Consider the following 26,998-nt stretch of genomic DNA (forward strand, 5'->3'; position numbering starts at 1 on the left):
CACTTGCACTTGCATGCAGTCACGCAGCGGAGCAAAGGTTTTGCGAAAGGAACGCAACGGCCGACTGAACTCCGCTGCGTGTGACTGCATGCAAACAGATCCGATTCAGATCAATGGAGATGGGGCACAAAGCGGATCCACTGAAAAATATGCAGACTGAAAGCAGCTCGTGCCCTTAGAGATTAGTCACTGTTGGGCACCTAAAAAATTGTAACCTCCAATGAACTCCTTTTGTACTTTAAGACCAGAAAGTGAGTTGATGACCCCTAGCTGACTGCTACTGCTGCTGCTGCTTGCTTCTTCTCTACTCATTTCTATTTGGCTGAAGTTACCGGGTTAAAGGGGAAGGAAACCTAGTTGGCGCAAACTAGGTTAGCTTCCCCTTTAAACTGTTGTGCTGCTGCATGAAGTTGGCTGGACTTACATGAAGGCTTCCTAGTGCCTCCCACGAGGGACAGACTTTGCAGCAAATGCAATTTGTACAATGACTGTTTAATCAGTTATTAAAATAGGTGTAGATTTTTCTTTTCTGTCAAAGTGCAATACAGTAATCACAAAGATTCAGCAATCCCCCAGGTCACGGTGCAGCTCTAAAGATACAGACTGAACATGTCGAAGAATTTTACAAAATACATTTTCTTCACGGTTTAGAGGGACTGAAATATGTCAAAACCCTATTTACTAAAGTGACTGAGCAACTAACCGTTTCCTTTGTTACAAAGTAGATAATGGAAATTACGCTTCTACAGGACCTTCCGCCTGTGTGTGCCGGATAATTCATCCCCAGACTGATGGATTGGATTGCAGCAAGTGATATGGACAAACAAGTATATGGTGTAAATGCTCGGAAATGCAAGTGGGAGGGATGTGGAGAACAAGAAACAAACTGACCAATTATCGGGGGGGGGGGGAAGAGAGAGTGTGTGTGTGTGTGTGTGTCTATGAAGGCAAAATCGAATACACCCTGCCCATAACCAAAGTAGATAAGGCACAAAGGACTACAGTAGGGGTGCAACTTAAAGGAGAACTAACCCCCCCAATAAGAAAAGTCTACTACCCTTGATAGCCCCCCTCCCTGCATAGTGGAAAATACCCCTAACACAGTACTCGCGTATTGGTGCTGCGTAAGTGCAGAGAAGCTCATGGCTGCCATCTTCCGGCTCTTTGGTATTCTTCCTTAAAGGAGAACTAAACCCTTAATTAAAAAAAAAAACGTACCCCCCTAACCTACATAGATCCCCCCCCCCCCCAGCCTAGCTGTTACCCCCGGAAAATGCCCCTAACTCTTTACTTACCCCTCGGTGTAGATTCAGGGCATCAGAGTTCATGGTATACTAACGAATTTTTTTTATTGATGTTACCGGTCCTTTAAGCTACTAGAAAATGTCTTACCCTTTAAACAAAACAAGGATTGTTTGTCCATATATTGCAATATATTGAAGCTGGCCAATTACATCAAAGTCATCCCAGGTCATTAAAATAAAATTTAACATTTTTTTTTTGATGTTACTGGTCCTTTAAGGCACAAAATGTCTCAATGTCCTAAATATATTGATAATGGGTTGAGTGCAGAGGACTCTTGTATTTGTTTATTATTCAGAGCACCAGCAAAAAGCCACAGGGGTGTATAGTGAAATGAGGTGGGTGTCTGTTTTCTAACCGTTACAAAACATCAGTCACAGTATAACAGGATCCAGTCTAGAGTTCACGATTAACAGCAGTGTAAATTAAGACGATCAAAACACTACGGAACATCCCAAATATTACATTCACAGATCGGGAAGTCCAGGGATAGGGAAAGTACCAGCAAATTTCTCCACCTCGGCCCTCAGGGCCAAGATTTTTGGGGTGTGGACATCTTGAGAGGCCAATTTCTCCTTGAAATCCTTCAGTGTGGCTCCAGGATTCATTGACTTCTGAATCTCCAGGGTCAGCTCAATGCCTGGAATACAGAAGGTTGTAGGATTGAAGTGGATAGGGCCAAAGTGCAGCCGTTCTCTCTGACAGCAGAGATGTGAGTGTCACACTGCAGTAAAGCATGAAAAGTAGAAACCTCCCCAGTAGTGACACTTATTCACCTGAAAGGGTCAACTACAGCTTGAGAACCACCAGCACTGGTTATTGTACAACGTTTGCATTGCAGTTAATGAGAAAAGAAGGGGATGTCCCTTGTGTCTTAACCCTTAGGGTAACTTATTAAAGGATAAGTAAACCTTTGAAATAAGTGAGTGTAAAATTGATGAGGGGGACTATTCTAAGCGCTTTTGTCATTTACATTCATTATTTATTTCTCTTTAATTCCACCTTTCCTAATCAGAAGAACATCAGCGCTGCCTTTTTTTTTCTCCTGACCAATTCCTTGACTACTTAATGGTCAGAAAATGACCAGCAAGTGGCGCTGTTGTAACAATCCATTCATATTAACAGTACGGGGCCCATTTACTTAGCTCGAGTGAAGGAATAGAAGAAAAAAAACTTCGAATTTCGAATGTTTTTGTTTTGGCTACTTCGACCTTCCACTACGACTTTGAATCGAACGATCGTTCGACTATTTGACCATTCGATAGTCTAAGTACTTTTTCTTTAAAAAAAAAAAACTTCGACCCCCTACTTCGCCAGCTAAAACCTACCTAGGTGCCATGTTAGCCTATGGGGAAATCGTTTGATCGATGGATTAAAATCCTTCGAATCGAACGATTCAAAGGATTTTATCGTTCGATCAAACTATTTGCAGTAAATCCTTCGACTTCGATACTCGATGTCGAAGGATTTACATTCGGCAGTCGAATATCGAAGGTTAATTAACCCTCGATATTTGACCCTATGTAAATCTGCCCCTACATGTATCACTTAATATCTTAAATAAATGAATGTAAATTAAAAGCGTGCTTAGAATAAGCACTCGCATTAATTTTACACTCACTTATTTTAAAGGTTTACTTATCCTTTAAAGTTGTAAAGTTATTAAAGCTGTACAGCTGAAAGCCCACTGGCCAGATGTGGCCCTCCCAAGTGAAATTCAGGGCCCCCGCTTGCTCAGTGTACCCACACTCTGCTCAGGACAGTCAGTTAGAATGTATAGGAGCATTGGGCTCACCTCTATGAATAAACTGGGCCACTTTCTTGAAGTCTTCCTCATTGAATCCACGAGAGGTCAGGGCTGGAGTCCCAAGCCGCAATCCACTGGGCCGCAAAGCGCTCTTGTCACCTGCCATTAAATATGCACATAATGAGGTTTCCCAATTCAGACTACAATTTGTAATACTTTGCAAGTGTTCTCCCCAGAAGAAGCGGAGCACGAAAAAAAAAAAAAAAATGGTGAGGAAAAATAAATGCTTGTGAACCCCCCCTTCCCTGCGCTAAAATAACTGGTTTTAATGTACGGCCATAGGACTGTGCGATTTAACAAACACATCAGCCCAAAAACACTGCAAGTAATCTTATTCTTTATTTATATGATACAGGTATGGGATCTGTTATATGGAAACCCGTTATCCAGAAAGCATAGACTCCATTATAATCACATAATCCAAATTTTTAAAAATGATTTCCCTTTTCTCTGTAATAATAAAACAGTTGCTTGTACTTGATCCCAACTAAGATATAATTAAAGGAGAACCAAACTCTAAAAATCAATGTCTAAAAATGCCGTGTTCTATAAACTGTACTTATTGCACGAGGCTAAAGTTTGAGCTTGTCAATAGCAGCAATGATCCAGGACTTCAAACTTGTCACAGGGGGTCACCATCTTGGAAAGTGTCTGTGACACTCACATGCTCAGTGGGCTCTGATTGGCTGTTGAGAAGCTAAGCTTAGGGCTCGTCACTAATTATCCAGCAGAAAATGAGCTTCCCCTGTAATATAAGCTGATGCTACAGGTTTGCTGATTATTAAATTCTGATGCTAATTGCACTGGTTTCTGTGCTGCCATGTAGTAATTATCTTTATTAATTACTAATCAGCCTTATATTGTGACATTTCTATTCTATGTGTACTGTATATTGTGAGTGGCTCCCTAAGCTCAGTAAGTGACAGCAGCACAGAGCATGTGCAGTGAATCAGCAGAAAAGAAGATGGGGAGCTACTGGGGCATCTTTGGAGACACAGATCTTTGCTGCTAAAGGGCTGTGGTTATCTTGGGCTGGTACAGAAGCACAAAGCATAATGTACAACATTTCTAGCTACTTCTTTAGTTAGGCTTTAGTTTTCTTTTTATCCTTATTGGAGGCAAAACCAGCCTATTGGTTAAGTAGACTTGAGACATGAAGATCCCTTATCCGGAAAGCCCCAGATCCTAAGCATTCTGGATAACAGATCCTATACCTGTACAGACATCTACCACTAAAGAGGAAGTGCCCTAGTGAGCTTACAATCGAAACTTTTTATGACTTTCACGCAACACACAAACAAGCTAACATACCAGTATGATATTGGGGTGTAGGAGGAAACAAATCACCTTTTGGAAACACAAGCAAACAATAGGAAGGCATAAAAACTCCTCAAAGGCTGTGGAATAAACCCAAAAAAATAAACCCAAGACTCCAGTTCTGCAAGGCAGCAATGCTACTCGCATATGAATAAAACTGAAACTAAATGTCTGGTTGTTATGCGATACTGCACTGGTTCAAAACAGAGAGGGTGACCTTCAACAGTCTATGTAGGGTGACTATTGAGTTGTAAAATACAGCCCTGATGATTGTGTCTAATTCCTCCCTATACAGCAAGTGCAGGTATTGGATCTGTTATCCAGAATGCTCAGGATCGGGCTTGTGTCTAATTCCTCCCTATACAGCAAGTGCAGGTATTGGATCTGTTATGCAGAATGCGCAGGACAAGGGATCTTTCTATAATTTGGATCTCCATAAACATAAGTCTACTAAAAAATAATTAATCATATCTTAGTGAGGATCAAGTAGAACATACTTGTTTCATTATTAGAGAGAAAAAGGAAATATTTTAAAATTAGAATGATTTGATTTAAATAGAGCCTATGGGAAATGGCCTTCCCGTAATTGAGAGCTTAATAGATCCCATACCGGTGCCTTAAATTTCTGCAATACACTGCACTCCTCTATCAGATTTCCTTTGCCAGACAGAAGGTTCTATCTTGCACTGAATTTTTGCGAGATAATTTTCCTCCCAGTCTTGATGGAGCATAACAGCCCCCACTCCATTACTCACCTGGACAGGTGTTCTTGTTGCAGGCAATGGAGCAAGCTTCAAGCACCTTCTCGGCCCTGCCTCCATCAGTCTTCTTATCACGAAGGTTAACTAGAATTAGGTGATTGTCAGATCCACCTGCAAAGGCAATAGCCAATGAGAATGCCAGCCCTCATACTGACCACAGCAATAGCCAACAGGAATACATTCCTTTCCCTCCAGTCAAAAACAAGTGCAGACTTAAAGGAGAATTCAACCCGTAATAAAAAAAAAAAACCCTGCCCCCCCCCTGGGTAAACCCCCATCCTCCCGCCCCCCTCCTGGGCAAATGCCCCTAATTTTTTACACACCCCTCCGTGCATATCCTGACCTCGGAGTTCACGGGAGCCATCTTCTTTCTTCTGTCTTTTCCGGAATTTTTGGCACATGCGCAGTTGGCTAAGTCTCCGGTCCCGAAACCACTGCGCATATGGCGAAAGTTACGAAAATTTCTGAAAAACTTTCAGACGTGACTTTCAGCACATGCGCAGTTGTTTGGGATTGGAAATTTACTCCAACTGAGCAAGCGCAGAAAATGCTGTCAAGACACGAAGATTACCGGAGAAGAAGAAGATGGCTGCCGTAAACTCCGAGGCCAGAATCTGCACGGAGGGTGAGTAAAAAATTAGGGGAATTTGCCCGGAGGGGGGCAGGTCGGCTGGGGGGGTCTACCCAGGGTAGGGAGGGGTTTTTTTTGTATTACGGGTTGAATTCTCCTTTAATGTTTGATTACAAAGAATTCCAATTAAACAGGCACTCCTCACCTGTTACAACATGGTAGCCCAGCTCTTCAATAGCCAACGACAAGGCCTTGCAATTGGAAACAACTTGTTTTTGGTAGAGTTTGAATTCTGGGGATAGAGCTTGTTTCAGGGCGACGGCGACTCCTAAAAGAGGGCAAAGCGACAGGTAAGCAACCGAACTTTAAAGGAGAACGATAGGGAAATTACACTTGGGGTGCCAAAAGTTAGGAGCACCGGCCCAGGGTGTCTGGCAACCCCCAGTGATTATATTTACTTACCTAACCCCAATGTAAATTGCCTTTCCTTCTTCTTTAATATGGGACAGGACATACCTGGTCTGGTCACCTGCTTACCTGCAATGGCGTGATTATGGGGTCCTCCCTGCAGGCCGGGAAACACAGCCTGATTAATCAAGCTCTCATAGTTATAGAGCGTTTCCTTTCCGGTCTTTGGATCCACACTGCGGACTCCTGGAATATAAAAAGACATACACAATTCATTTATGCTGGTTTTAAGGTTGAATATTATACTTAAAGGGATTCCATCATGATTTTTTATGATGCAGTTTTTATGTCTAAATTACAGTTTACACTGCAAATAATTCACTCTAGAATATAGAATCTCATTCCTGAACCAACAAGTGTATTTTTTTAGTTGTAATATTGGTGTGTAGGTGCATCTCAGGTCATTTTGCCTGGTCATGTGCTTTCAGAAAGAGCCAGCACTTTAGGATGGAACTGCTTTCTGGCAGGCTGTTTCTCCTACTCAATGTAACTGAATGTGTCACAGTGGGACCTCGATTTTACTATTGAGTGTTGTTCTTAGATCTACCAGGCAGCTGTTATCTTGTGTTAGGGAGCTGCTATCTGGTTACCTTTCCATTGTTCTGTTGTTAGGCTGCTGGGGGGGGGGGAGGAAGGGGGTTGATATCACTCCAACTTGCAGTACAGCAATAAAGAGTGAATGAAGTCCATCAGAGCACAAGTCACATGACTGGGGGCACCTGGGAAACTGACAATATGTCTAGCCCCATGTCAGATTTCATATTAAATATAAAAAAAAACTGTTTGCTCTTTTGAGAAATGGATTTCAGTGCAATTCTGCTGGAGCAGCACTTTTAACTGATGTGTTTTGAAAAAAATACATTTTTTATACAACCAGACTCCTGTATTATTGTGCCCTGACATGCACACACCTTTCCGGTAGAAGATCATGCCAGACCGGCAGCCGCGCAGAGTCTTATGGGTGGTGGTGGATACAACATCGCAGTGTTCAAATGGGGAAGGAACAACCCCGGCTGCTACGAGCCCGCTAATGTGCGCCATGTCAGCCATGAGAACGGCGTTATTCTCATCTGCAATACGTCGCATCCGAGCGTAATCCAAGTTACGGGAGTAACAGCTAACACCTGTAAATGCAGATGGATTTAGTGGAGACAAAGCCTAAAGGCTCATTAGGCTAACACTTAAAGTTAATTGAAAGATGAACAACTCCTTTTAGTTTGATGTAGAGAATGATATTTTGAGGCAATTTGCAGTTGGTTTTCTTTATGTGCGGTTTTTTGAGTTATTTAGCTTTTTATTCAGCAGCTCTCCGGTTTGCAATTTGAGCAATCTGGTTGCTAGGGTCCAACTTACCCTAGCAACCATGCATTGAATGTGTATATATGAATAGGAGAGGCCTGAAAAGAAAGAGGAGTAATAAAAAGTAGCAATAACAATACATTTGTAGCCTTACAGAGCATTTGTTTTTTTTAGATGTGGGTCAGTGACCTCCATTTGAAAGGTGGAAAGAGTCAGGATAAAAAGGCAAATAATTCAAAAATTATAAAAAAAAAAAAAAAAAAGACCAATTGCAAAGTTGCTTAGAATGAACCATTCTATAACATACTAAAAAGTAACTTAAAGGTGAACCACCCCTTTAATTAGTCTTTCCTCTTTGGTTAAAACGACCAGCACAATGGTTTGTAAGTCAAAGATTTGAACTTAAAGGAGTAATTCGCTTTAAGTTAGCTTTTAGTATGTTATAGACTGACCTATCTTTAGCAACTTTGCGATTGGTCTTCATTATTTATAGTTTTTTAATTATTTGTTTTCTTTTGCCTCTTTCCAGCTTTCAAACGGGAGTCACTGTCCCTGGCAGGCAAAAAAACTAGTGCTCTCTGAGGCTGGAATTATATTGTTATTACTTTTTATTGTTTAACTTCCTATTCAGTCCCTCAACTATTCATATTCCAGTCTCTCATTCAAACTACTGCCTGGTTGCTAGCATAAATAAGGCCGTAGCAACCAAATAGTTGCTGAAAAACCAAACTGGAGAGCAGCTAAACAGAAACCTATATAACAAAAAAAAATGAAGCCCAATTGCAAATTGCCTCAGAATATCAAGCATTAAATCATATTAAAAATTTTAAGTTGAACAACACTTAACTAGGGATGCACCAAATCCACTACTTTGGATTTGGCCGAACCCCTGAATCCTTTGCGAAAGATTTGGCCGAATACCGAACCTGAATTTGCATATGCAAATTAGGGGTGGGAAGGGGAAAACATTTTTTACTTCCTTGTTTTATGACAAAAAAAGTCACCCAATTTCCCTCCCCACCCCTAATTAGCATATGCAAATTAGGATTTGGTTCGACCGGGCAGAAGGATTCGGCCGTATCTAAATCCTGCTGAAAGAGGCCGAATCCCGAACTGAATCCTGGACTCAGTGCATCCGTACTTTTAACAAAAACTTTCAAGACGATCTCCCCCATTTGGAATAATCCATTTACCGATCATTAGTAATATTTCAACTGTAACTCTGTACTTACCTGCAATAATCATCTTGGGGTGAAACAAACGGGCATTCTCCTCCAGCCTGTCATAGTCAATATAACCTGTTTCAGGGTGAACCTTAAAAAGAAAGGGGGTCACTAAACCAGGGGAATATTTGAAGGTGCGGGGAGTACAAATATCTTGGGCATTAATGTGATGTTACAAGCGGTTCTTTAGTACAATGGTTCCTTCTGGCTTCCCTTAAAACTAACAATTTGGTATGTGTATCTTCCCATTATTAAAGCATGAAATACAGATAGGTGGCACTACCGTTTTCAGGGCCTCTAGTCACCTCCCACCATTTTTTTTTGTCAAACTTCACGTGTTCAGAATGAAGTTACGGTCAACCATCTCACCTTGTAAGGCATGGACTCAAAAAATATTGACGTGGCTGAGATTTTCTTCTTGTCAGTCATGAAGCCGTGGGTCAGATGTCCCCCGTCTGGAAGGTCCAAACCCATAATCCTCCCGTGAGGCTCCACCAGGGCGGTATAAATTGCAAAGTTAGCAGGAGACCCTGCAGCAGAGAAAGTAAAAAGTGAATTTACTAATGACCAGGCCCTTGTACATCTGCATGATCTACTAGCAGCAACCACTAACTAACCAACAATGTATCAATGGAGAGTAAACTGCCGTTCAAAGGTTTTCCTACACAGGTCTGGACTAGTAGTCAAAATAGGCCTTGGCATTTCAATTACAGGAAGGCCTAAACAGCCCCCCACCAGCCCACTAAATAGTGACTGTCTACGGCATCTTATAGCAGCCCCTCTGGTATTTGCCAGAACCCACAGATTGCCAGTCCGGGTCCTACAGAAAGCACAATTTGGGGTGTGCATTGTGAAGCCTCTTTTGTCCCACAACCCTTTATACGCCCACTTAGCTAAACCACTACAGGAATACCAGTCACTCCTTTGCTATGGGTAAGCTGTTGCCATAGAATCCCAGACCAGGACTGAGCCTTGTAATCTACAGTCATGCCAACATCCTTACAAAAATACAGTAATTTCCATGACATCCAGGCCTGGACTGGCAATATGTGCTCTTGGGCAAATGCCTGATGGGCCACTGTATTTACAGGTGAGATGGGCCACTTGTGCAGTTAATCTCTAACCAGGCGCAGCTGGTGGCACCAGTAGCCTGTAATCTTTCTGGCTGCTAACTTTCTCAAGTCTCCCTGACTGTCATTCTCCCTGCTAACACTGGCCACAGAATGTTATTTATATTTAAAACAGGTTAAATATAGATATCTTTTAACAGAGTGCTCCTCTTCTTCATTGCTGTTAGAGTAAGGTCACACCTGAAGATTCAGGGAGACTTAGTAGCCAGATGACTAATCGCCTCTTCTTTGGGGGGCGACTTAACCTCCCGAACTGCCTCCCCCCTGTCCCCTACTATTTTTTCATTATAGTAGGTGGAAGACGGGGGAAGACATTCGGGGAGATTAGTCGCCCCAAAGAAGAGGCGATTAGTCGCCAGGCAACTAAATCTCCCTGAATCTCCAGGTGTGACCTTACCCTTATGGTTGCCACCTTTTCTGGAAAAAAATACCAGCATTCCTATATATTTATCTTTTTTCCATTGGGATCAACCATCATTTTTACCGGCCAGGCCGGTAAAATACCGGCCAAGTGGCAACCCTAATTGCAGTGCGTGCAGCACGAGTGGACAGTTTGCATAGTATTGAACTTTGAACCTCTGTGCTAACCGTCCAGTAGCACATAAGACCAGCACTGTGTAAGGAAGAGGAGCTCACCATTAGAAGATAAGATATCGTTAACCCATTTTAAATGTAAATAACATTCTGTGGCCAGCGTTAGCAGGGAGAATACCAGCAAGGGAGACTTGAGAAAGTATGGGGCAAGTTTGCAAAGAAAAATGAATAAAAAGATATTGGGGCTAAATAAGGCATTAATGAGGGAACACAAAGAGAAATAAAGAGAGGAGAAAGAAGAAAGGAAAAGCACAGAAATAGAGAGAAGTAGACAACTTCTGTTAACTCTTAGTATGTTCAAGAATGCCCTATCTATTTTTACCCACTTTATTTATTGCTTTTTGATCTGTTTAAATAGTGTTGTAAAACATTGGTACATTTCTAGCAAAGACATTGGTCTTTAAAATGGTGGTCACTGACACAGGCAGCAAATTGTATTTGTTTTTTTTAAATTAATTTATCTGTATGGTGTATGATGCATGGATTTATTGGCTAACCTTATTATTAAAATTGCCACTAGCATCTTGCTTTAATTAATACATTGGGAATTGCACCAGATTGGTTCCCCATAACAGCCATTTCCTTTAATTTTCAAGCTGTTGGTTGATTTATTAAGGCAACTGCACAGATGAATTATAGCACCTATGCCATTCATCAGTACTGCTATTTTTATGATTTTAAGTATTTTGAGGATTATTTTTGACTGCATGCATGGAAGGTGGACAACACCCACTAAGTGGACACTACTATATAAGTTTTAGCCCAATATATAAGTGTGGCTGAGTGCAAGACCATTGAGTTTTTACATGTGGGCTGCTTTGATATTTTTTTATTTTTTTTTGCCTGGGCTGCTTTTTACTCCTAGTCCGGCTCTGATGACACCCCTACAGTTGGGGCTGACTTACATCCGTCTCATTACATAAACCCATTTCATATTTGCAGATTTCTCTATAGACTATAACTCACATACCAGAGTACGGCTGTACGTTGACGCCCCATTTTTGTGGTTCCAGACCATACACTTCAAGAGCCCTCTTCTGGCAAAGACGTTCCATCTCATCCACAAACTCTGTTCCGCCATAGTACCTGGCACAACACCATCACAGAATATTATAAGTCTTGTCTATTATAATAACCATGCTGGAAAATGTGGCAAAAGCTACCTTACTTATTTAGATCTCTCAGAAAGTAATCAGAGAGTGGGCACAGTTTATCATAGGATTTACATTTTGCGATTTAGCTAGACTAATTTGTTGGGTGTCCAACGTTCATCTGCTGTGGTCATATAAAGGTCTGGAGAAATAATACTTTAGAGGGCCACACGTAGTCTACCAATTTGACAGCCCCAGTCCCTGGAGTCCCAAGAAGGACTAGGGCTATATAAATACAGTGAAACCTCGATTTTAAAGTGGACCTGTCATCCAGACATAAAAATTTTTTTAAAATTAAACATGAAATCCAAATTATTTTTTTATTAATGTATTCATAGCTGTTGTAAACTTGTTTAAAAATCTCAGTTGTCAATCATATATTGCCTGTCCAGCCTCTATGCCAATTACTTTCACTTTCCATTCAGCACTTCCTAGATGTCACTGCTCTCCCCATGTTCCCCCAGTTCTCTTAACCATTTAATTGTGTAGCCAGTACATGGGGATGGACATCAGGTCCCCCATTCTGGTGCACAAACAAGATTCTGAGATGATACAAGGCTTGTCTTAATAACAGTGTCCACAATATGTCTCCTGCCTGTTTGCTATAATTATGAATTCCCAGACTGAAGGAAACAAGATTCAAATACTTTATACAGTGTAATTAAAGTTTATTTTGCTTGACTAATGTCATAAAATAGGATTTGGAATATTTTTTTCAGGTGACAGGTCCCCTTTAAGTCCCCTGATTTTAGGTTTTCCCGCATTTTAAATTTTTTTTTTTTATTTGTGGTCCCACCAATTTATAATGCATTTCAATGGGTGCATTTCCATGATTTTAAGTAATGTTTTCAAGGATTTTACATAAAAAATGTGTCCTGATGTTCCCAAAACTGCTTTTTTCCTCTATGAATGTTATTATTTGTGAAACAAAGAGGTTTAAAATACTAACCAGATGTATATTGTGCCATGGTTCTGCAATTCCACTTATACAGTCCTGCACAAATCACTTATTGCTTTAGGTTGTGTATGTGACTGACAGAGTCTTGCACATGTCCCCCATAGTGTAACATTAACCCTGCAATGTTTAACCCTTGTTATTAACACACTAAATATTGTATCTCAAAGTAAAACAGACTCCTGTGTTTAGCCTTTCAGTACTTGAAGAAAAAGTTACTTTAACACATTTCCCTGATTTTACATAATTTTTTCCTGGTCCCCTAAACTTAAAATGGGGGTTCTACTGTAGTCCCCTTTTCACAAAAATAAGACGACAAGCCAGAAATGTTAAAATAATAGGGGTGCAATCCTTTTAATCATTATGGAAATCTTCATTACTAAAGTCTCACTTCTGGCTCCCAGGTAAGTGATGTATCAAGTAGAACATTCTTATTCGGTTATTCACAGTCCTGCATTCCTCTGCATCTCTCTATATATCTGCCCTCTTCTCCTCATTCACTCCCCTCCTGGTCCTTACGCTGAGCATGTGACAATGTAATGAGCGTACACAGTTCACCAATGGACCCGACTCCCACACAAACCTACTCTCCCTAAATGCCACACGAGCTCCCATGCTAGCTCTAAACCTTCGAATGCCGCGCAAGCTCCCATGCTAGCTCTAAACCTCTGAATGCCGCACAAGCTGCCATGCTAGCTCTAAACCTCCAAATGCCATAGGGTCTGCCATGCTAGCTCTAAACCTCCAAATGCCGTAGGGGCTGCCATGCTAGCTCTAAACCTTCGAAATGCCGCGCAAGCTCCGATGCTAGCTCTAAACCTCCGAATGCCGCACAAGCTCCCATGCTAGCTCTAAACCTCTGAATGCCGTACGGGCTGCCATGCTAGCTCTAAACCTTCGAATGCCGCGCAAGCTCCCATGCTAGCTCTAAACCTCCTTAAAGGGGTTGTTCACCTTCAAAGAACTGTTTTCAGATAGATCACCAGAAATAACGACTTTTTCCAATTACTTTCTATTTTCTATGTGTCACCGTTTTTCTAATATAAAGTTATATTATAAAATTATATAATATATAATATAAAGTGTAAAGTGTAATTTTTCACCTTCTAAAGCAGCTCTGGAAGGGGGGGGGGTCGCCGACTGTAAACTGTTCTAAATTGATACGTTTAGTTGATACATTTCTTATCTTTGTCCCTGCTGAGCAGAATCTCTGGGTTTCATTACAGGCAGCTGTTAGAATTGATACAATAGTTGCTAATACTCCAGAGATGCTGCTGAGAAATGGATCAACTAATGGTGCAAAATTGTAACAGTTTAAAGTCTGCTCCTGAATTGATGAGCTGCCAGACTCAAACATTAAACTTTGATTTTGGGAAAACAGTAAAAAATAAATAATGGAAAGTAAGTGAAAAAAATTCTTTATTTCTGGGGAACATTCCGAAAACAACTGAACTGAAAAACTGTTTGGAAGGTGAACAACTCCTTTAAGAGTCACCAGAGAAAGTATTTATCTACAGCAATAAACCCCTAACTAACTTGTGCCCCTTCCCATTTTCTGTCTCTGTTTCTTCCTTCTAGAGTGTAAGCTCCTTAGCAAATTCTGTGTACTGCAACACCTATCACTTTCATATGTATTCTCACTACTGAATTTATAACTACCCTCCTGTCTTCTCAGCCACCAATCAATGAATGAATCCTTCCCCACATCTCACATGTTCAATACTCACAAAAACAAGGAATGACTTTTCTAACCGTGGCAGTACAACACAACCTTTCATCACCCTCCTTCCACATCATTAGGAAAGAGGCTCATATCAAGCAACTTTTTTTTATCTTGTAGGTAACCTTTAACCTATAATGATACAGAATATCTTAGCAGGCTGCTTGTGTACCATGTTGAGTAAATAGAGCTCATAAATGAACAGCCTGCATCTCTCACCTCTGCCCGGGATAGCCCTCGGAATACTTGTTATTCAAACAGGAGCCCAGAGCCTGCAGAACAGCACAGCTTGCAAAGTTCTCTGAAGCGATGAGTTCCAGGCCGTACCGCTGCCTGTGCTTCTCTTTTCGGATGATCTCATACACCTTGATGAGATAATGTTGGATAGATTGAGTATCAAGAATTAAATATTACAGAGTTAAACTTTGTATTTTTGCTAGACAGGTCAGAGCTTAACAAAAAACCGACTTGTAGCAGTAATATGCCAGAAAATTGTGTCGGATGGACAGAGTTCATACAGAAAGACAACACATGGTATGGCCATTCATTCAAAACATACAAAAGTACAAACAGCTGGAAATAAAGAACAGCTACGACTCCCCTTCTCTTCTTCCTCTGCTGATGTGTCAACTTTGGCTGACATGGAGCACAAGCAGCTGAAAAATACAAACCTGTCCGTTCAGCATGCATGCACACATAATCTTATTAAACTTTGTTTCATACAATAAAGTAGAACCCCAGTTTTACATTTGTCAGGGGACCATGTGTAACATTGTAAAGTCCAGGAAAAGTCAAATCTGGGGAAGAAAGGGACTGCATCAAAACAGTCAATTTCGTGAAACCATAAAATCTGGGGATGTAAAATCTAGGTTCTACTGTATTGCATGTGCATACAGCCATTTCCGATGTGACATTACCACCAATCATAAGTAATAGGATTTCAGCCATAGACATTTGCACTATAAGGGGCTGATTCATTAAGGGTCGAATATCGAGGGTTAATTAACCCTCGATATTTGACTAGGAATTGAAATCCTTCGACTTCGAATATCGAAGGATTTAGCGCAAATTCTGCGATCGTACGATCGAAGGATTATTCCTTCGACCTAACGATAAAATCCTTTGAATCGAACGATTCGAAGGATTTTAATCCAACAATCGCAGGAATATCCTTCGATCAAAAAAAACTTAGGAAAGCCTATGGGGAAGGTCCCCATAGGCTAACATTGACTTCGGTAGCTTTTAGCTGCCGAACTAGGGGGTTGAAGTTTTTTTTAAAGAGACAGTACTTCGACTATCGAATGGTCGAATAGTCAAACGATTTTTACTACGAATCCTTCGATTCAAAGTCGTAGTCGAAGGTCGAAGTAGCCCATTCGATGGTCGAAGTAGCCCAACAAATACTTCGAAATTCAAAGTTTTTTTACTTCGAATCCTTCACTCGAATTTAGTGAATCGGCCCCCATGTGTAAAGCTGGCCATAGACGCAAAGATCTGATCGTACAATTCCTCAATTTTCGGACTGTGTGTGGAGTGCCCCGACATTTTTCGTCCGGCGGATATCGGTCGATCGGACAGGTTAAAATATTTCGGTCGGCTGCAGGTAATATCTCTGCATGTATTGCCAATCGTAGGATTTTCAGTGGGAGACTGTCACCAGCTTTGGTCAGACATAACTTTCGTACGATTGCTGTCAGGGGCAGAACATCGGCTCATCTGTTCTTTTTCTACTTTATTTGATCTGAATGGTTAGTGGCAGTTCGGGAGATGGGATGGTCCGATCGTACAATGATTCGTGCGATAGGATCGTTGCGTCTATGGCCAGCTTTAGGTCACACTGGGAGATTCGGGGAGATTTAGTCACTCAGCGACTAATCTCCCCCGAACTGCTTCCCCGTCTTCCGCCTGCTAGAATGAAAAAAATGCTTGTGGCTTGGCACTCACAACGCTTCGTTTTCCAAAGTTGCCTGAAGTTCCTCACGAGGAAACTTCGGAAAACAAAGTGCTGCAAGTGCCATGCCGCAGGTGTTTTTTCATTCTAGCAGGCGGAAGACAGGGGGAAGCACTTCTGGGAGATTAGTCGCTGGGCGACTAAATCTTCCCGAATTTCCCAGTGTGACCTTACCCTAAGAAGAAAAAGGGATCCAATTACAAGGGTGGGATGAATCAATATTGAAGTTTATTGTACACTACAGGCTGGACCACTCACCTCTGGATCATTGGTGTCAAGTGGTTCCAGTACCATCTTGTTGTGAGATTCCCATGTTTCCTGGAGTGTGTGGCCATTGATCTCAGTGGAATCTGCCATTGTGCTGCTCTCAGTTCAGCTGGATCTGAAGAAATAATACCCAACAATTGAGAAAATGGCAACAAACATGTACACAGCCCACTGTTGAGAGCTATTTCCAATATCTTCCACTTATCTCCCTTTAAACCTAACAATGTGTACTACAACTTTAAAGGAAAACGATACCCCCAAAATTACTACTTGAACAACATGGTTTGCCTTGAATCACCATTTTGTGATGGTCTGTGTGCTGCCTCAGAGATCACCTGACCAGAAATACTGCAGCTCTAACTAACAGGAAGAAGTGTGGAAGCAAAAGACAGAACTCATCTGTTAATTGGCTCATTAACTTGACAAAGAGCTAAGCTCGAAACATGTAGTGTTCAATAAAAGCACTTATTTTGCAGCAACCCACTGCGTTTGACTAAAGTTCATCACCTCTTTTCCTATGTACTAAAAAAGTATATTATTATGAAAATGGTTTATTTACATGAAGGGTTTTACATATGAGCTGTTTTATGCAATATCTTTTAAGAGACCTACATTGTTTGAGGGGTATAGTTTTCCTTTAAGGGTGGTGGCACACAGGGAGATTAGTCGCCAAATCGACAAATCTTCCCTACTGTGAGCAAATAATCTCACTGAAATGCCTACAAATTGCAAAGAGAAGGAAAGGCAGAATTAATTGTGGCTGCCAAGCTGTTAGGCACCCCCTAACAACTTGGCATTTTACAATGAATTTTCCTTTATATACTGAAGAAATTTCACTTACAGTATGAGACTATTACTGTAGCTGTTATGCTGTAAACATCTGCGTGCATTTCCTGTAAATTCGTGTGATTCTACACCTGCATATCACTAGGCCACACTTTCCCAAATGTGGTGGTGGGGTGGGGGGGGTTAAAAACAGTAGAAACGTCAGACTGATTTTATCACTAATTAAAGGGGTGGTTCACCTTCAAACAACTAGTTGTTTTCAGATAGATCACCAGACATAACTTTTTCCAATGACTTTCTATTTTCTAATACTGAAGTGTAAATGTTTTGGGTTTTTTTCACCTTCCAAAGCAGCCCTGGGAAGGGGGGGTCACCGACCCTGTAAACTGTTCTTAATGGATACATTTAGTTGATACATTTCTTATCTTTGTCCCTGCTGAGCAGAATCTCTGGGTTTCATTAAAGGCAACTGTGATACAATAGTTGCTAAAACTCCAGAGATGCTGCTGAGAAATGGATCAACTAAATGTTGTAAAACTGTAACAGTTCAGAATCTGCACCTGAATTACTGAGCTGCCAGACTCAAACACCAGAGACACCAACATTCAACTTTGGAAAAACAGTACAAAATAAATAATGGAAAGTAATTGAAAAGAGTCTTTATTTCTGGAGGACAATCTAAAAACCAACTAAATTGAAAAAAAAAAAAAAAAAAAAAAAAGAAGTGTTTTGAAGGTGAGCAACCCCTTTAAAGGGGAACTATTGCTAATATTTAATAAGCTTCCTCATACTGAAGTTTCTAAAAATTCTGCATTGTTTCTGAAATAATCAAGTTTATATTCACTATCCCTCTCTCTGCATCCAATTATCTTTATTCTGTCTTCATGCAGCAGTTGGGTGTCAGATAAATGATCCAATATATCTTATAGAGGGGCTTCCTTTCCTAGTAGAGGAGCTCACTCAAATAACTGATTCCAGTACAAACAAAATAACTGCCTTTTGCACAAATCCTGCATGTAGAGAGACATGATGTATGGTGATTTTAATACATCTTCTAGGCAAAAGGAGCCCCCCTATAAGATATATTGGAAGTAACGGTCAATGAATATCTGACACCCAACTGCTGCATGAAGACTAAATGTAGAGAAACAGATGATGAGAGAGGGATAGTGAACATAAACTTGATTATTTCAGAAACGGTTCAGAAGTTTGAATTGTTTGTATTTAGAAAGTTTCTTATTACGTATGTTGAAGCGAATATTACATTTTCATTTTCGCGATAGTTCCCCTTTAAGCTTAATTAAGCCACAATGAATAAATATATATTTTTATTATGCATAATACATCAATAATAACAAGGTAACATGTTAAAATGTATGTATATCTGCATATACAAGAGAGACCTGACAATGACTTCCTTTAGATTCTAGAATCCCAGGGAGTACCCCCTTCATAATACTTATATTAAATGCACATACCAGCTAAAGGGAGCCTCAACAAGTGTCATATCTTGAATTATATATCATTGAATAACTCTGCTTAAACCCTTTATATGACATCCCATGCAGCACCTATGGTGCCAGCTTAAAAGTACCATATTTTCTCTTTGATCAGTAAAGCCTCCAAAACATAATTCTTTTTTTTTTTTAAAAAAAAAAAAAAAATGAAACACCAATAATAAAAAGAAAGGCGATCAACACAGCCATGTATAGACTTACATTGAGTATGAAGCCTCAGAATAGCTGCTCTCCTTTTCTATAATTAGCCCAGCTTAATGCCTTCACTGCTACAAGTGGTTCTCATCATGTTCTACATTTGGTTACATGTTTAGAACACATGGAGGTACTCACGATAGCTGGTTGCTCCCGAGCAGTTCCAATGCCGAGCAGACTGTTTAAAGGAACAGTAACACCAACAAATTAAAGTGTTTTAAAGTAATGAAAATATAATGTTATGATGCCCTGCTCTGGTAAAACTGGTGTGCTTACTGTAGTTTATATAAATAAGCTGATGTGTAGCCATGGGGGCAGCCATTAAAAGCTGAGAAAAGGCACATGACACACCGCAGATAAGCTCTGTAGTATACAATGGGATTCTTCAGAACTTATCTGTTATCTACTGTGTATCCTGTGCTTGAATGGCTGCCCCCATGGCTACACAGCAGCTTATTTATATAAACTATAGTAGTACTTATCTGTTATCTACTGTGTATCCTGTGCTTGAATGGCTGCCCCCATGGCTACACAGCAGCTTGTTTATATAATCTATAGTAGTACTTATCTGTTATCTACTGTGTATCCTGTGCTTGAATGGCTGCCCCCATGGCTACACAGCAGCTTGTTTATATAAACTATAGTAGTACTTATCTGTTATCTACTGTGTATCCTGTGCTTGAATGGCTGCCCCCATGGCTACACAGCAGCTTGTTTATATAAACTATAGTAATACTGATCTGTTATCTACTGTGTATCCTGTGCTTGAATGGCTGCCCCCATGGCTACACAGCAGCTTGTTTATATAAACTATAGTAGTACTTATCTGTTATCTACTGTGTATCCTGTGCTTGAATGGCTGCCCCCATGGCTACACAGCAACTTGCTTATATAAACTATAGTAGTACTTATCTGTTATCTACTGTGTATCCTGTGCTTGAATGGCTGCCCCCATGGCTACACAGCAGCTTGTTTATATAAACGATAGTAGTGTTTATGAAGCAAACACATCAGTTTTACCAGTGCAGGGCAACATTACTTTATATTGTCATTCCTTTAAAACAAACACTTTAATTTTTTGGTGTCACTGTTCCTTTAAGTCAGCCTCCCTTCAAGAAAGGGTAAACTGGCCTCTTAGGTCAGTGTAACTCAGGGCTATTTTCCAGCGCAAAATTTTTAGCTACTTGCCATGCAGCATTTGGTTCATAAAATAAGCAGGCTGTAGGATTAGGCCCTCAGTTCTAGCTGCCTTTGGCAGACAAGTGACATAAGTGAGTGGAGTAGGAAACAACTACCTTTTCAGACTAATCTCTTGAGACAAGCACTGGCATTTGTCAGGCAAATTCAGATTAAGCCTATGGAATGGTTGGGTCAGGGACTTTAAAGGATCAGTAACATCAATTTTTTTTTTTTTAAATTGTTTGTATACGGAAAAAAAAAAAAAAAAAAATTAAAAGTGGACCTGTTACCTAGATATTAAAAACTGTATAATAAAAGTCCTTTTCAAATTAAACATGAAATCCACATTCTTTTTTTTTATTAAAGCGTTCATAGCTGTTGTAAACTCATTTTAAAAAAAAATCTCAGCTGTCAATCAACTATTGCCTGCCCCTCCTCTATGCCTAGGCATAGAGGCGGGGAAAGCAATTACTTTCACTTTCCATTCAGCACTTCCCAGATGTCACTGCTCTCCCCACATTCCCCCAGTTCTCTCAACCATTTAATTGTGCAGCCAGGGCATGGGGATGGACATCAGGTCCCCCATTCTGGTGCACCAACAAGATTCTGAGATGACACAAGGCTTGTCTTAATAACAGTGTCCACAAAATGGCTCCTGCCTGCTTGCTATAATTATGAATTCCCAGACTGATGGAAACAAGATTCAAATAATTTACACAATGTAATTAAAGTTAATTTTGCTTGACTTGCATGATAAAATAAGATTTGGAATAATTTTTTTGGGCGATGGGTCCCCTTTAAACTTTAAAATCGCAAAGTCTTTATTTAGAAATAACTTAATCTCTGCTTGTGCTCCTCTTCAGAAAAGGTGATTGGGTGATCCATTGCGCGGCTCTCGATTTCTCCTCCTTCCTTATAGGAGATAGCCAGGGAGGAGAAATGGAGCACCGCATGATGGATTGTCGCCCTGTCGCCTTTTCTGAAGAGGAGCACAAGCGGAGATTTGGTAACTTAATTTGCGTTGGTGGGTTATATTTTTCGTAGTATACAATTTTTTTTTACATTTTTTTGGATGTTACTGGTCCTTTAAAGACTTTTTTAAAGTTACTAGAGTAATGATGCTCTCTATGGCCAAACGCCTGAAAATACCCTTGTATATAGAATCAATACTCCCCATGTGTCATTGCCCTTAAACAAAAAAAAAAAAAAGAAGTGTTTAAAGAACCTGAAGCAGCCCCATGCTACAGAGTTCCAGTATTTATCCACTCTTCCATCTACTCTTTAGACTCATTAGCAACTGTTCTGCTGAAGGCAGGTATAAACGAGAGCTTAATCCTACAGCCTGCCTCACTTTGGACCTGTTCAGGTGCCTCCAGTTACTTATACAATTCTGTCCCTGAGCAGGGAGCCATCACATTATAAAATTCATGTCACAGATGCACTTACTATTAAGACACTCCCTTATTAACTCTCAATTTCCTTTGTGTGCATCTTGTGTGCAAGAGAGTTGAAAATCAAAAAATTCATCTGAAAACCTGTTGGAAAACCCCAAAGAGATAGGTGTCCTAAATAACTACTAGTGAAGGGCTTACACAGCTAGTTACATTATCACCTGCCCTCTGCCCTTGTGAGATGGCTCAAAGCACCTTAATCAGAGGAACACGTTTAATTCCTATAATTTAATTCCTAGTAACACAGATAAAGCAACGATATAGTCAGACCGCGTGTGGAATAATTGTACCGATATTTCTCGTACCATGGCGATCAGTCATTTAGAAGATTTCTATCTCTCCATGTTATGCCTATCTGATAATATCAATGGGTGACTGTCACTACTATTTCTCAGATATAACTTTCTTACAATTGTTGTCTTGGCAATTAATTGCCAGAATATTGTCTTAATTGTTCTTATTACAGGTATGACAGGACCGGTTATCCAGAATGCTCGGGACCTGGGGCTTCCAGATAAGATCTAGATCTTTCCGTAATTTGGATCTTCATTGTTCACCTTCCAAACACTTTTTTCAGATTGTTCCCCAGACTTTTTTCAATTACTTTCCATTATTTATTTTTTACCGTTTTTCCCAAAATCTAAGTTTACATTTTTCCAAAATGTTCGTGTCTCTTGAGTTTGAGTCTGGCAGCTCAGTAATCCAGGTGCAGACTCTGAACTGTTACAATTTTGCAACATTTAGTTGAAACATTTCTCAGCAGCATCTCTGGAGTATTAGCAACAGTTGTATCAAGTCTAACAGCTGCCTGTAACGAAACCCACAGATTTTTCTCAGCAGGGACAAAGATAAGAAATGTATCAACTAAATGTATCAATTTAGAACACCTTCTAAAGCAGCCCCCCCCGAGCTGCTTTAGAAGGTGAAAACTTAAACTTCAATATTAGAAAACGGTAACACATAGAAAATTCAAAGTCATTGGAAAAAGTCGTTATTTCTGGTGATCTGAAAAAAGCACCCCTTTAAGTCTACTAGAAAATCATGTAAACATTAAATAAACCCAATAGGCTGGTTTTGCTTCCAATAAGGATTAATTATATTTTAGTTTTAATCAAGTACAAACTATTGTTTTATTATTACAGAGAAAAAGGAAATCATTTTTTAAAATTTGGATTATTTGGATAAAAACGTACAGTAGAATAGCACACACAGTATTAATATTAGGTTAAACAGCAGCCACAACAAGAAAACAAGTCTTAAATATTAACTTTCCAAGGGCAGCCCATGGCTCAGAGAACAACTCGAGTGCAACCAAAATATCAAAGGTCTGATGTGATGGTGCAAAACGTTTATTATTGATTAGCAGGCTGCATGCTGGTAAGAACAGCCGACAGCAAGTAACCACACTATTAACCCAGTTTGCTTGTTTCACGTGTACACATTTGGCCAGGGCCGCCGTTAGAAATCACGGGGTTCCGTACAACAAAATTTTTGGCCCACCCCAGGATCCTGTCCAATGCCATCATGTCCAACCCACATCACAGTAAAAAGACCACACACACACACACACATCAGTGTTAAAAAAGGTAACCCCCCACACACAAGTTATAAAAAGCTATTGGGACCAGGGCCCCCCCTAAAAGTTTTTTTTAAAAAGCATTGGTGCCAGGGCCCCCCTTACAAATTAAAAAAACAAAATTGGGGCCCCAAAGAATATTTTTTAAAAATACATTGGTGGCCAGGGGATTAAAAAAATAGAAAAACACATATTGGTGTTCAGTAGAATTTAACTTGTGGCTTCAGGACTTCAACTTCGCCTCCTTTCATGACCCGGGGTCTTTTCAGTGCTTCAATTTGGCTGTTTCCGTGAATCCGGGTCTTTTCGGCACTTCAGGACTTCAATTTCAGCTGTTTCTGTGACACCGGGTATTTTAAGAGTTTCAGGACTTCATTTTCGGCTGTTTACATGACTCCAGGTCGTTTCAGTGCTTCAATTTCGGCTGTTTCCATGACCCGGGGTCTTTTCAGCGCTTCAGGACTTCAATTTCGGCTGTTTCCGTGACTCCGGGTCTTTTCAGCTCTTCAAGACTTCAATTTCGGCTGTTTCCATGACTCCGGGTCTTTTCAGTGCTTCAATTTGGCTGTTTCCGTGAATCCGGGTCTTTTCGGCACTTCAGGACTTCAATTTCGGCTGTTTCCATGACTCCAGGTCGTTTCAGTGCTTCAACTGTTTTTGTGATTTCTGGTCTTTTCGCCGCTTCGGTACTTCAGCTGTTCGGCTTTTTCGACACTTCCGCATTTCGGCTGTTCGGGATTTCGGGAAGGAGGCGGCACAACTTCGGCGCTGTCAAGTGGGGCCCTGCTCTTTCGAAAAGTTCAGCACTGCCAGGCCCCCCTTCAGGCCCGGGCCCAGTAAACTTGTACCCCCTATGCCCCCCTGATGGCGCCCTGCGTTTGGCACATGTTACATGGGGGGGGGATATAATGTTTACCAGGTGACCATACACTTGCATAGAACACAAATTTGTCATATGTGATAAGCAAGAATCCCATTTATTTAACCTCAGAATGAAAGCACTGGAGCCCGTGGTCTGGGGAAGAACAGCGAAATGAATCTAGGGAAAGTGACTGCATCCTGAAAGGCTGAACCAATCACTGGAGGGCAGATTTTGTCTCGGAGACACGTGTCCTTCTACAGGACCTCAGCATCAACCTTTAAAACACATACACCATCGTCCCTAAATTTCTTATTGGCTTTCTCCGTTAGAAGCCCTGATTGTCTGCATGTGGATCTGTAGGGCGATTATCATTTGCTCTGTGAGGAATAACCAACACAAGTTAGAAAGAATGTGTGCGTTGATGACTCTGACCAGATCCTTCAGAGTCTGAAGATTAAGGTAAAGGTACGACAATTTGGCTTTGAAGAGGGGCTGATTGAAGTATGGGATAATTTCGAACCTGTCATTATAGTAATGCCTTTGGGAAATAGGATGTCTTTAAGGGGGTTATTTAAGGTCGAATTTTAGTTATGTGAACATTTTAAACCTCGAATGAACTCACAACTCAAATTGTTTCCAATTTAAGAAAAAACTCGAATCAGAGAGTTTAGGGATTACAACATGAAAACTTGAATCGATTAGAAGTTTTCGAGCAAAACCATCAAAAAATATTTAAAGTATTTTCAGATTTGAGTCAGGGTCAGGTTATTAAAAAATCTTGAAAAATGTGAGTTTTTTTTTTTTTTTTTACCCAGAAACAATTGATTTTTGACCAAAAAAATGGAAAATACAACTCGACCCTTAATAAATCTGCCCCTAAATGTAATGAATACACTTCCTCCTTCAACATCAGGATGGACAGGGAAGATTTTATCTTGAAGTGCCCCTTAACTGCGCAAAATAGGTAAATCAATAACACTAAATGCAGATGCAGTTTAGGTAGCAAATAGGCTTCTTCGCCTACCACTGCACTCTGTCTACCCATGGATAACGGCACCTTCTAACCCCCGCGCCTTCTCGATCTATACGCTACTTTGGTGAATGGCCCTGGTTCCAACACAGGGAACATTCAGAAACAGGAGAGTACTTCTGACACGCACGTTAGTGATGTGGGATTCCTTCCACCCGTGCCTGCCCAAGTCCGTCTTCCATTCATAGACCTGCCCCGCCGAAGACGTCACAAAAGGGGCGGGATGAGCCGGACGCATGTCTATAAAAAAGGAAGGTGGAAGTCGGAAGCCAGCTGTGAAAGGTGGTGGGTGGGGAGAGCAGGAAGAAGAGCTCAAGCCGGAACCGCCCGCCACCCGCAAATGGGGGTGCAAGGTCGGCCCCAACCTGCCACGGGTAAACCCGCAGGTCCCGCGGGTATCGGGCCAGCCCACACATCACTACCGCACGTGGATGGCCATATTTCAACGCCAACCTGCTCAACATGTACATCGCTACTGTTGGGCTGTGAAGAAAGTCAAAAGGTGCCATGTGGATCTAATTCAGAAAAGCTAATCTGCCACATGCAGTAACCCATAGCAACCAGTTATTGTTCTCCTGCCCACAAGCATCCCATTGTGATTGCAAGCTCATAGGGACAAGAGCACCCCTTTAAAAAAAGTACACATACTACTAGGGATGCTATCATAGATATACAGGTATAATGGCAATCTGTGGATTCTGGTATTTGCCAGAGGGGCTGCTGTAAGTTGCCATAGACAGTCACTGTTTATTGGGCTAGTGGGGGGCTGCTTGGAATGCCAGGGCCTATTGTGAACCCCATTTAGGACCTGGCTGTGGGCACTACCGATACCCTTATACGGGGCACTACCAATACCCTTATACAGGGCCTACAGGTGGGTTTCTGAGGGCAGCCCTGAATATCAAATACACACCCTGCATATATTACTAGCAGCTAATTTAGGTGCTTGCTGCAGACTGCACTGATTTCTATGCAACCATGCAGCCTGCCCTTATATGTACAGCTAAAGATACAGCAGCATTCCCAGTGTTACATCAGGGGGATGGAGTGGCATGTTGTGGGCATATGCCCGCTCTGCCTTTTCCCACAATGCTTTGCGGCTGAACCTGACTGCACATGTGATGAGCACGAGACTGTTACATAAACAGAGCACTGGTATCGCTGGGAATAAAGGAACATATTATATAAGCACATGTACACGGACTACACTTTGTACCCTTATACTGCAACACGTGCTCACAGACATGGCCCACCCACTCGCACACGTGTAGCCCACCGCCTACACAACCCCTGGCCGCCCTCACAGCCCCTATCACTCACCAGCCTGCACTTCAGCCCCGCTGATCCCACACTCACCTCACAAATCCTGTAGCGGTCTCACTCAACTCAATGGCACTTTGCTCCTCTCGGTCCGACTTCCACGGCGCCAGGTTAGACAAACAGCCAATAGGGAACGAGTAGCGCTCCGTCAGATAGCCAATCGGCGAGAGACCCTGCCCCTCGAACAACTAATCAGCGACTTGCAGGATTTCCCGCGCACTGATTGACAGACCTGTTGCAGGAGACGTCAGACGACTCTCTTGGGTCTACTGTGCTGCCTGAGGGAGAAAGTCTCTCAGAAAAATGTCCACGTTACCAATATTATAATCTAACTGAGAATTACGAACAATAATAAAGTAACACTTTCGCTACTTTTGGCTCTCGAGAGTGAAGTGTTTAAATGGGGAACAGTCACATAGGTCTGACAAGGAAATCATAAAAGCATATTAGTTCTAAGTGTTTATTTATAATTTTTTATAAAAAAAGAACCTAATTTTTGACCTTTAAACCTGCACTAACTAACACATTTATTTTATTAACCCATCCCTTCCTCTTGGCAACTGTGG

At 41.1% G+C, this 26,998-nt stretch overlaps 1 protein-coding gene across 2 annotated transcripts; it reads right to left on the bottom strand.

The window, feature by feature from the left end:
- Positions 1 to 1,574: 1,574 nt before the first annotated feature.
- Positions 1,575 to 26,541, bottom strand: shmt1.L (serine hydroxymethyltransferase 1 (soluble) L homeolog). 2 transcript variants are annotated; one of them, XM_018234089.2, is made up of 12 exons: positions 26,433 to 26,457; positions 16,508 to 16,631; positions 14,518 to 14,663; positions 11,443 to 11,558; positions 9,118 to 9,278; positions 8,758 to 8,839; positions 7,138 to 7,350; positions 6,296 to 6,412; positions 5,964 to 6,086; positions 5,182 to 5,298; positions 3,098 to 3,208; positions 1,575 to 1,942 (listed from the first exon to the last, which is right to left on the bottom strand). In XM_018234089.2, the coding sequence occupies exons 2-12, from the start codon at positions 16,604 to 16,606 to the stop codon at positions 1,770 to 1,772; spliced, it is 1,458 nt and encodes a 485-aa protein (XP_018089578.1). In that variant the 5' UTR covers positions 16,607 to 16,631; positions 26,433 to 26,457; the 3' UTR covers positions 1,575 to 1,769.
- Positions 26,542 to 26,998: the final 457 nt, after the last annotated feature.

The sequence above is a fragment of the Xenopus laevis genome, chromosome 9_10L (genome assembly GCF_017654675.1).
Source record: "Xenopus laevis strain J_2021 chromosome 9_10L, Xenopus_laevis_v10.1, whole genome shotgun sequence".
Lineage (NCBI taxonomy): Eukaryota > Metazoa > Chordata > Amphibia > Anura > Pipidae > Xenopus > Xenopus laevis.

Coding starts and splice junctions, on each gene's coding strand:
- shmt1.L (XM_018234089.2), bottom strand. CDS start 16,606: ATGGCAGATTCCACTGAGATCAATGGCCACACACTCCAGGAAACATGG. Junction 14,664..16,507: donor TTGACACCAATGATCCAGAG/GTGAGTGGTCCA, acceptor TATCTCATCAAG/GTGTATGAGATCATCCGAAA. Junction 6,087..6,295: donor CCATAATCACGCCATTGCAG/GTAAGCAGGTGA, acceptor GCCCTCTTTTAG/GAGTCGCCGTCGCCCTGAAA.